The sequence below is a fragment of the Accipiter gentilis genome, chromosome 4 (assembly GCF_929443795.1).
Source record: "Accipiter gentilis chromosome 4, bAccGen1.1, whole genome shotgun sequence".
Taxonomy (NCBI): Eukaryota; Metazoa; Chordata; class Aves; order Accipitriformes; family Accipitridae; genus Astur; species Astur gentilis.
Window position 1 is genome coordinate 21576350 of NC_064883.1, and position 11048 is coordinate 21587397.

Consider the following 11048-nt stretch of genomic DNA (forward strand, 5'->3'; position numbering starts at 1 on the left):
TTTCTTCTTCACCAAACTGGAAACTTAATGAGAGCCATCTGCAACATGTACACAACATGATGGCTGAACAATTGACTAAAGAGTTGGACTCAAAGCATTGTAGTAAATGGAGTAACACCTGGCTGGTGGCCAGTCGCTAGTGGTGTTCTCCAGGGCTTAATTTTAGGGCCAGTTCTCTTCAATGTTTTTATCAATGACCTGGGCAGAGGAGCTGAGTGCACACTAAGCAAGTTTGCCAATGATACTAAATTAAGAGGAACCATTGACTGTGAGGCCTTACAGAGAGTTCTTGATAGATTAAAGTGTGGGGCAGTCACCAACCATATGAAATTTAATGAGGACAAATGCCAGATTCTGCACCTGGGACAGTGTAATCCTGGATGTGTGTATAGACTGGAGTACAAGAGACTGGAGCGTAGCCCTACAGAACAGGATCTGGGGGTTTTGGTTGATGGTAAGTGCAATAAGAGTCAACAATGTGCCCCTGGTGGCCAAAAGGGCCCACCATATCCTGGGGTGCATTAGGCACAGTATAGCAAACTGGTCAAAATAAATGATTGTCCCATTTTAACCAGTATTGGTGTGGCCTCACCTCAAGTACTGTGTGGAGTTTGGTGGTCCACAATATAAGGATATAAAAATATTAGAATGTATCCCAAGGAGGGAAACAAAGATGGTGAAAGGACTAGAGGGCATGACTTATGAAGAGTGTCTGAGGATACTAGGTTTGTTTGGCTTAGAAAAGAGGAGATTGAGAGGTGACCTCATTGCTGTCTACAAATTCCTCATGGGAGGTGCAGAGAGGGAGGTGCTAATCTCTTCTGTCTGGTGTCCAGTGATAGGACACAAGGGAATGGCTTAAAGCTGCGTCAGGAGAAGTTCAGACTGGATATTAGGAAAAAGTTCTTCACTGAGAGGGTGGTCAAGCACCCCAGGGAAGTGATCATGGCCCCAAGCCTGTTGGTGTTCAAGAAGTGTTTGGACAATGCTCTTAGATATGTGGTTTAACTTTTTGGTTGTCCTGTGTGGAGTCAGGAGTTGGACTCAATGATCTTCATGGGTCCCCTCCAACCCAGGATATTCTATGATTCTGTGATTTTATGATTTTTTTTTTTTTATTGGATAGCTCATAAAACCACAAATAGGTGTCCAAATGACCATAAATAGGTATCAGTCACAATCTTTGTGTAATGTCAGCTACAGAAGTGGTTTAAAAACAGGATTCAAGTAAAATCATTCTGTAATAAATCTGTCTTAGAAGTAGCTAATGCCTTATATATGATCTTACTTCACATTCCCACAATGTCCCCTAATTGAACTGTTGTATTCCATGTGGCAGATTACACTAATGAAGAAATTAATGGTTGATAATAGTAAGGAAATATGTGTCATTTAGTTAATAGGCTATTATAAATCACTCGATTAGTAATTCTGTGATTTTTTCCTTAAAGAATGGAAAATGCAAACACTGAAAAAAAATGAGAAATCACATTCCTATCAACATATTGAACAATGGACAAAAGAGGAAGTCAAACAATGGGCAACTGAAGCTGTTAAGATTAACCAGAAATATGCAGAAATACTGTTTAACCAAGATGTGACTGGTTTTACTTTGAAACTGATGCCTAAAGCAGATTTTGTGGAAAGGGGCATACCTCATGGGCCTGCTCTTCAAATAATGTATTTCCTGAAACACCATGACATTCTAGCTTAAGGTTCATGCCAGGCTGTAGAACAAGAAGATAGTGAATAGAGTCTTGATAGAGAAGGATAAGATGAAGAAATTGCAAAGAAAGAGTGCAAGAAGAAATATGGGTCATTTAATTTCAGTATACTGAAGAATTCTAAGACAGAGCCCATAGAATACAAAAAAGCAATTAAGTCAGCTGACAAAGAGAATGTATCAGGGAAGCCGCTGTCAAACAGGCAGCACCCAACTGGAAAGATGTGTATGCCATGTCCTTTTGATAATTTCAGTGATGGTACACTATACACACAGTATAATATTCTTAATGTCCTTGAAACAGGGCCATTCAATCTCATCAATCCAGCACATGAATTCGAATTACTTACCAACACAGAGAAGGCACTAGAAGAGGATATCATGATGAAATTTAGCAATGAAGTCTCTAGATTTGCTGCAGCCTGTATGAACTCCTGCACAAATGGCACTATTCATTTTGGAGTACGTGACAATCTACGTGGGGAAATTAAAGGAATAAAAGTTTCCAAGAAAGAAGCATACATTGACCATTTGAATAAATTAACTGGAAAGTACTTTAATGAGCAATACACCAGCATTGCAAATGCTTGCGTTAAAGAACTTAGATTTTTGAAAGTATTATTACAAAATTATTACTCCACCACATATGTTTGCCATTGAAATAGATGTAGTTCCCAAACACTGCATCTGTGATACAAAATATTTCTGTACCAACACATATGAATATAAGAGTAAGAGTTGGAAAAAAAGCTGCCTTCATCCAGTATGGTGTTAGTTCCAAAAATATTCAAAATACAAAAGAATTTGAAACTTTTAAAGGCATCTTGACAGCTTTAGCAGATTCTTGTAAAAGAGCAGAGGAAGAATCTAAGTTAAAGCAAAAGAAGTCAATAAATGAAGGACTAAAGCTAGTTAGTCTACTCACAGGTAACAGGATCTCACTAGATAGCTCTTATTATGACTACTACAGTTTGGTATCACCAAATGCCACCCAAGTCAAACTTCACATTTAGACTTTTTACAGGAAATAAAATGGTTTGCTGTGCTTGACTTTGATTTTGAATCAGAAATGGTGTGTTCAAGACTTAAAAAAAAAATCGAAATGCCAAACTTTACTTCCCAGATGATCATGTAAACAAGGTGGGTTTAGTTTCTGAACAAGCTGAAAATCTGAAACTACATCAGGACACCAACTGGATTTTCTGCAGTGGTGGATTTGACTTCAAAAGCAATAATAAACTACCACTAAATCCCACTTCATCACAAGACAGAACTGCTTGTGTCAGAAAAATTACTTCATTTCTTTCACACAAAGATGTAAAGCAGAGTGGAAAGTTTTTAATGGTGTTTCTTTTGCTTTCCACAGTGGAAGATTCAGCTGATCCCCTTACTGAGGCTTTTATGACATTTTACCAAGAATTAAAAGGACTAGAATACATGGTCTAATTTGCATTGGTGCAGGTCCATACCAGCAATCAAAAGATGTTCTGCATGCTAGAGGCCTTAGTGAGGAAGCACTTTCAAACAAATGTGTTTCTAATTTAACCCTGCAAATGGTAAATGGTACCATCATAAAATTAAAATCAGTGACAGTTTTCTGAAAGACTTCTGCCCTCTGTTGGTCATTCTACCGTTCTTCTAAAGAAGACTCCATGGCAACATTGGAAATACTTTGTGAAAATGAATGCAAAGACACCGGAATAGAGAAGGATGCAGATAAATTTACAAATTTTCTGAAAGAGCGGGAAGAACTTTTTTACCGAGGTGGTAAAGTATCATGGTGAAATTTCTATTTTTCTTATGAAAATTATACTTGAGATTTTATCAGAAGAGACAGTTATGAAAAGCTTGAACACCTAATTGTGTCTTCATTTAACCGTGCTAAACAATCACCTGTAAAAATTATCAACCTTTATCACCACCCAGACTGTGGTGGGACAACATTAGCTATGCATATCCTTTGCGACCTCTGGAAGCAATTCAGATGTACTGTTCTGAAAAACAAACCAAGTGATTTTGGAACACAGCTGACAACTTTACTCACATGTGGAGCAAACAATGACACAGGGTATTTACCAGTGTTATTTCTCATGGATGACTTTGAAGTGCAAGAAAATGTCTATTTTCTGCAGAAAGTAATTCAGGCAGCTATAACAGTGTATTGGCTTTGTGTGGCAAGGTTTTGGTAGCAGGGGGGGTTACAGAGGTGGCTTCTGTAAGAAGCTGCTGGAAGCTTCCCCTGTGTCCGACAGAGCCCGTACTACCTGGCTCCAAGACGGACCTGCTGCCAGCCAAGGCCGAGCCCATCAGCGATGGTGGTAATGCCTCTGTGATAACATTTTTAAGAAGGGAAAAAAAGTTGGGACCGACGGAAAACGGCAGCCGGAGAGAGAAGTGAGAACATGTAAGAGAAACAACCCTGCAGACACCAAGGTCAGTGAAGAAGGAGGGGGAGGAGGTGCTCCAGGCGCCAGAGCAGAGATTCCTCTGCAGCCCATGGTGAAGACCATGGTGAGGCAGGCTTTCCCCCTGTAGTCCATGGAGGTCCACGGTGGAGCAGATATCCACCTGCAGCCCGTGGAGGACCCCACGCCAGAGCAGGTGGGTGCCCGAAGGAGGCTGTGACCCCGTGGGAACCCTGCACTGGAGCAGGATCCTGGCAGGACCTGGGATCTGTGGAGAGAGGAGCCCACGGAGCAGGCTTTCTGGCAGGACTTGTGACCCCGTGGGGGACCCATGCTGGAGTAGTCTGTGCCTGATGGACTGCACCCCATGGAAGGGACCCACGCTGGAGCAGTTTGTGAAGAACTGCAGCCTGTTGGAAGGACCCACGTTGGAGAAGTTTGTGGAGGACTGTCTCCTGTGGGTGGGATCCCACGCTGGAGCAGGGGAAGAGTGTGATGAGTCCTCCCCCTGAGGAGGATGAAGCGGCAGAAAATAACGCGTGATGAACTGACCGTAAACCCCATTCCCCGTCCCCCTGTGCCGCCGGGGGGGGGGTTGGTAGAAAATCCAGGAGTGAAGTTGTGCCTGGGAAGAAGGGAGGGGTGGAGGGAAGGTGTTCTGAGATTTGGTTTTATTTCTCATTACCCTACTCTGGTTGGTTGGTAACAGAGTTAATTTTCCCGAAGTTGAGTCTGTTTTGCCCGTGACTGTAACTGGTGAGTGATCTCTTCTGTCCTTATCTCGACCCACAAGCTCTTTGTTATATTTTCTCTCCCCTGTCCAGCTGAGGAGGGGGAGTGATAGAACGGCTTTGGTGGGCACCTGGCGTCCAGCCAGGGTCAACCCACCACAAACAGACAAATGCATTCAGTATATAACTCCTTTAGTGATCATTCTAAACTGTATGAGATCTCACAATCCTGATGAAAGTTCAACAATCAATTTATTGAACAGCATTTCTTTAAAACAAGAGCAAAGGGCCTTTGATCAGAAATGAAAATATATTCTAAAGGTGCATCCAAATCCTGACAATTTCTATTTATTTATGATTATGAAGAAAAACTTTGATCCACAGTACATAAGAAAGTGGTAAAAAGTACCTTGCACAACTTGGCTACTGCCTCTAAACTAGCACAACTTTTTTGCTATCTAACACTGTTAAACTCACATGTAAGAACATCTACAGTTTCAATATATCTATGTGAAAAATTCTTAGGAATTAATTCTCAAGAGATTGGCTGCAGTAAAGATAAATTAATAGAAAAGATGGGAATTTGTTCCAATATTCTAATATATGATCAGGTACATGAATACATGAGATACAAAGGTCTTCATATCATTCAGCCATTGATATCATCTCACTGCCTAACAGAATTGAAACTAACCTATGACTTGCCTAAAAGTGAAATTACATTGCAGTTATTGAAAGAAGATTTATTTTATGAGACTTCGTTAAAGCAAGACAAACTTATTCACGATATGCAAACGCCGCTGATTACTAGACAGCACAAGGAACATGGCAATGAGTCAGACACATGGTTTCCCCCTTAACTGAAGCCATTCATACAGCAGAGAAGTGTGGTAATGTGGAATATGTGTTAAAACAAGGATCCACTAGATTTGAGCAAAATGGTTACATTTACCAAGCCTTAGCAATATTCTTCTACATTAAAGAGAGGAAATTTGACTCTGCATTATACTGGGCCAAAGGAGCCAAACAAAGAGCACAACACAATTCATACGTATCAGATACTCTAGGTCAAGTGTTTAGAAGTAAGCTAAGATACTGCGTAGAGTGCAAAGCAAAGAGTGAAGTCCTGATAGCTGAGGAACTGAAATAGTTGCTAGAGCTTGCTGATAATGTTTCACAGCCTTTCAGAGAATCTCAGTGGCAAGCTGAAAATTTAGACAATGAACAATATTTGCAGCATCAAAAGCTTAAAAGGAAGTTTCAAACATAAAATACAGCTGGTTATCAGGGAGAGATAGAGACTGGTCTTTATGTTATTGACATCCTTTGGCATGTTCATTTTTTCAGCAAAAAAGACTTGCAGTGTAGAAAAAATATGACAAAGTATCTATCAGGAAATAGTCTTTTGAATGTAGATAACCCTAACACAGAGACTGAAATGTTCAAGGTTCTTGAACATAATTCCAGCTTTTTATGTAATTTGCGATCACAGTTGAAAAGGTCATTTGACTTTTTTGAAGATTACTTTGTGTTTTTCAAAACACAAACCAATGAAAAACAAATTGCAGAAGCAAAATTGTATGAGAAGGTTCAAAACATTTTACCAAATACACAGAAATATTTTGTGATTTCAGTTTGAGCAACTGAAAAGTAAACAGATCTCGAAGTGGCCCATATCTCAATGTATAGAAGTATAGAGGGACACTGCAGAGGCTTCCAAAGCAGGCTCATTTTCTGGCATTTTTGAGTACCTCCACAGAAATCACAAAAATGCTAACAGAGAAATAGAAGACATAGTAGAAGCATATGCTTTTTGTGTGAGGAGTGTGCACAAGCAACTCTGAAAGGCAAACAGAATTTGATTTTGGCAAATGTTTTCTGAACTGCATTAAACCTAAATCCGCTAAGTTACATCCTTCTAAGGTGATAAGAAGTCTGCTTCTAAGCATTCTATAGAAGTGGAACAAACTTCACCATGTGTAGAGGCTTTCTTCCTAGCCTCCTTGTTGTTCTGGCCCCAAAATAGAAAACAACTAAATGAAGATTCCAGGAAAAGGGAAACATTTTTTAGTGAGGTTTTTTAGTGAGGTTTTCAAGGAGTTCTGTGGAACCCTGCATCGTCCCAGGCAGCCTCTGGCTCTTTTCTATCCAGCGAAAGGCAGTGGCCTGAACAGATTTGTTCACAAAGGAAAAACAGATCAGCTTTTTAGCTCACTTTCAGAACAGAAACTGAATTCCCTTTGACAGAGTGGAAATATCTGGAAGGAACAGGCTGTCCAAGATCTTCTGCTTCCTTAGCATGTAAGAGCGAAGGGTAGGGTTATCTATGTAGACTGTGGCAGCAATGAAAACTTTAGGGTACCAGTGCAGCCTGTTCCCTCATGCCAATTGAAAAATGGCCCAAACATAAAAAGAGTGTCTTTTTACCTTGGGTTTTCCATTGCTTGTCTCCTGGCCTACAACACACAAAGTCTGTAATTAAAACAATAGTTATTGCAGTTTCTCAGCTACAAGGCTTTTTCAGGCAAAATTATCCTTTAACTGGTTTTTGGTTTGGGTTTGTTGGTTTTTTTGGTCAACAATTGCAAATGACAACCTCGGGCTGTCCATTATATTTCCGTCCTCACTATTTTAGTCTTTCAGTCCCATGCAGAATTGTGTCTCGACTGTCATAACTGCTGTTTGGACAGTCAAACTGAAATGTTGGGGGAGTTGGTCCTGTAGACTGGTCACTACTACTCAGAGTTCTTTGGTTGATAACAACATGAGAAATCATTCAAAAAAAAAAAAAACCAAAAAACTAAAAAAGAATATTTTGAAAATGTTACCTTTAAATACCATCACTTTCAAGAACACTACTATCTTGCTAGCTTTTTTGCCATTGCTAGTAATGAAGAATGTCTCACCACGATTTTCACACTCTTGTGTAAGTAATGTAAGAACAAGGAATGTATGTTAGAAAACATGTATCATGTAACATTTGCTGATGCTCCATCGTACCTGGCATCATCTTGGCACATGGGTAATGTAAACGGCCATTCATTTGCAAAGCAGCATTTTTTCTCTGTTGATATTGTACATCCTTTAATAATGTAATGCATTTGTATATGGGCCTGTATCAGTAGCTGAGCTGTACATCTTGTGGGAGGACAGAATCTCATCTCAGTAAGTCACGCCTCCTAAGAACTGCAAGTATTTCTACGTGCTCAAGCTCAGCTGAGCTGTACAGGGTGCAATGGGCACCCCCGGCAGGGTGCGGCGGTGGGCGGCTGCGAGGTGCCCCACGGCGGGAGGCCATGATCTGCCCTGGGCTGGTCGCAGCCAGTTCCAGCCGGCTCCAGCGCTGGTGTGAGCACCCTGTCGCCCGCCAAACCTCCGCCGTTCAGGGGAGCCCATGGCGATCCTACAAGTTGAAGAAAGAGTGGGAGCTGTGACAGGCAGGAGAAATGGTGGAGGAGATGCTGTCGGAGACATGTGGAAGGGGACGTTGTTGGGGCATGGCTGGAGACACACTTCTGGAAAGGGGTGACCCACATCAGGGCTGGGATACCCTTGAGGGACTGCAGCCCATGGGCAACCCACGCAGGGGCAGAAGACACAAGAAGGAAGGAGCAGCGGAGAAGCAGAAGAAAAGGATCAGAAGTGAGGAGTGGCAAAAATAAACCACTACACACTGAGACCGACCTCCTCCACTGCAGGTCTGTCGCCTTGGCTGGGGGGTTGGGAAGGACTGAGCAGAGGTGAAAACAAGGGGAGCTGTGGCTCGGCAGGGGGAAGGAGAGGTGTTGGACTGAAGCTGAAAGGGGAAGAAAGGCATTTCCCTAAGTATTTGCTTAGTTGTTTGTCTTCTTGGTTTCTCAATACCCCAATCAGTAATTAAACATTTAGGTTAATTGGCAATAAATTAAGTGAAACTCCCTAAGTTGAGACTGTTTTGCCCACAAGGCGTGTACATTTACTAATAACCCTTGGGATCTGGCACAGTGTATTACGTGCTAGACACCGCACTATATCCTTGTGTGAGTTTACAGAAACACAAATTTTTATTATTTGTATATATCAGGCTTTGTTATAAAATTGTATTTTTATCAGCAGTAGCTCATTAGTAGATACATATATTTGATAACATCCTCAACTGCAGTGTGGAACTGTATTTGGTGATATGTATCACACACAAAGGCTGACAGAATTGCTTTTTACAAGTATTTCCTATTTTCTATTACTTTGTAAGACCATTTTTTTCATGGCTCATAACTTCATTATTTTTTGTATTTTGAAAACTAAGCTCTCCCATGCCAAATATCTGCCTCAGACGTATTTTGTGTTAATTAAAGCCAAAGGGCTCAGTAGCTTCCAAGTGTGAGGTCAAGAAAAAAATATGCTGTGTTGCCCGTATTAAACAACTCTACCAGCTTTTTCCAGCACACTCAGGAATTCTTTGGAGTGGTGTTTAAAAAAGGGTTTACTCTGACAGGAGAAAAAAGGTGTATGTGAGGGGAAATTTGTCTGCACAAGTCTAATTTTATCCAGCTGCAAGGCCTGAAAAGACTGCCCTTCATATAGGACATATGCAAATTTAGGTTCTAACAGCAGAGCCTATACACAGGTGACAGCCCCAGAAGCTGCAGGTCTGGGCTGTGATGGGCCAAGTCAAAGCTAAAAGCTCAGCCCTGCACTGTCAGTGCTGAGTCTAGAAACCTGGAGGAGACAACCTGATTGATACAACCTGGTTGTGCAGGAGCCAAAACCAGCTCTCCAGGAAGGAGGAGAGGCAGGGACGCCCAACCAAGAAGCTGTGTGACTTCTACAAACCGCTGTGATGCTGTCTCAGCAGCTCCCTCCACTGTGCTGATGGAGCAGCTAGGGTCCCTGCTGCGCCCAAGCAGCATTTGTGGACTGTGAACTCCTGTGTAGGAACAGGAGCCGAGGATTCCTCTCCTGGAGGAGTGCAAGGCCTGCAAAAATCAGTTTAGGGGGTGGAAGTTAAGAGTGCTGAATATCCTTCTTTGTCTAAAATCAGAGCTAGAAGCACAGGACATAGAGATGGCTTCACAACTAGTAACAGAAAGGAAAATTTCCACTAAGGAGATCTTAGGGGAAACAAACTGCTGGAGCACGGCTGCTCCGATTTAGGATAGGAACAGTGGCAGTAACTACCACTCTCTTACTACTACCACTCGCTTACTCTGTCAAAGTATATGATATGAGTAAAAAATATGATCCTTTTCATTGATATTTCTTTATAATGAATATCTACTCAATAGGAAAACACCTCTTTTCATAAATCTGAGGTTGGCAGCTGCATGCACCACACGCGTTATCTGGTAATGCCTGAACTGAAATCTCAAGTCTGTCATTTAGTCTTCACATGACATGAGGTAAGCAATTTTATGCCAATATTTCCATATGTAAAATGGAAAATATTCATATGCACTCATAGTAAAGATGTAAGAATAACTTAATATTTGCCTGTTAAAATTTAACACACTCTTGCTGTCCAGTCCTCCTCCTGCCTCTGTCTGGTGGAAGGAGCAGTATCTCTGTCACTCATGCTTCACACTTTTATTTCAAACCGAAATGGTGTGGCACAAGGCTTTCCACAGAGCAAATATACACTTACATTTATTGCTGGGTTGTTGGGTATTTTTCTCACACAAAAGTGTACAAGACTTGAAAGATCAGGGCTGAAATAAACTAAAATATCTATGGAATAGGAAAACAAGGCAGAAAGAATTTCATCACAAATGAGAGCTGGGCTTATCTACAGCGCCAATGAGGCAGGTAATGATGCAGTCTTGTGTGGCAGGAGCAACCAAGATCATTCACATAATAATGCAGCAACTGTGAAACCCTGATGAGAGCCCAGTGCTGGGCAGGCCAGGAGCAGCCTCCAGCGCAGGGAAGGCTGTGGGAGGAAGGCCCTGAGGAAGAGGCCATTCCCCACCAGCCGCTGCCACACATTTCACCCATACAGGTGCTGTACGAGAGATGAATCTGGGGGCTTTTGGTACATGCAACGACACGTGTTTCCACCAATAAAAAAAAATAAATAAAAAATAAAAAAGGCCACGGATACTTAATTTTTAGCCACAGGAGAGAAAAAGGATAAAGAAACGAGCGCTCCCGGCCTGTGTCAGCTCCGGACACAAAATGGCAGGAGGGCGGGAGCCGCGGGGGAGCTGCGGCCCG

General features: G+C 41.8%; 1 protein-coding gene and 1 pseudogene across 1 annotated transcript; both read left to right on the forward strand.

The window, feature by feature from the left end:
• The first annotated feature begins 1783 nt into the window (after window positions 1–1783).
• LOC126037796 (sterile alpha motif domain-containing protein 9-like) lies at window positions 1784–4918 on the forward strand. Its single transcript, XM_049798570.1, is given in 8 exon segments — window positions 1784–2353; window positions 2355–2473; window positions 2475–2701; window positions 2704–2787; window positions 2790–3164; window positions 3167–3311; window positions 3313–3362; window positions 3365–4918. Coding segments are annotated over 8 exon segments (1956 nt in total). The 5' UTR covers window positions 1784–1945; the 3' UTR covers window positions 3913–4918.
• On the forward strand, window positions 4262–8916 carry LOC126037948 (sterile alpha motif domain-containing protein 9-like; annotated as a pseudogene).
• Window positions 8917–11048: the final 2132 nt, after the last annotated feature.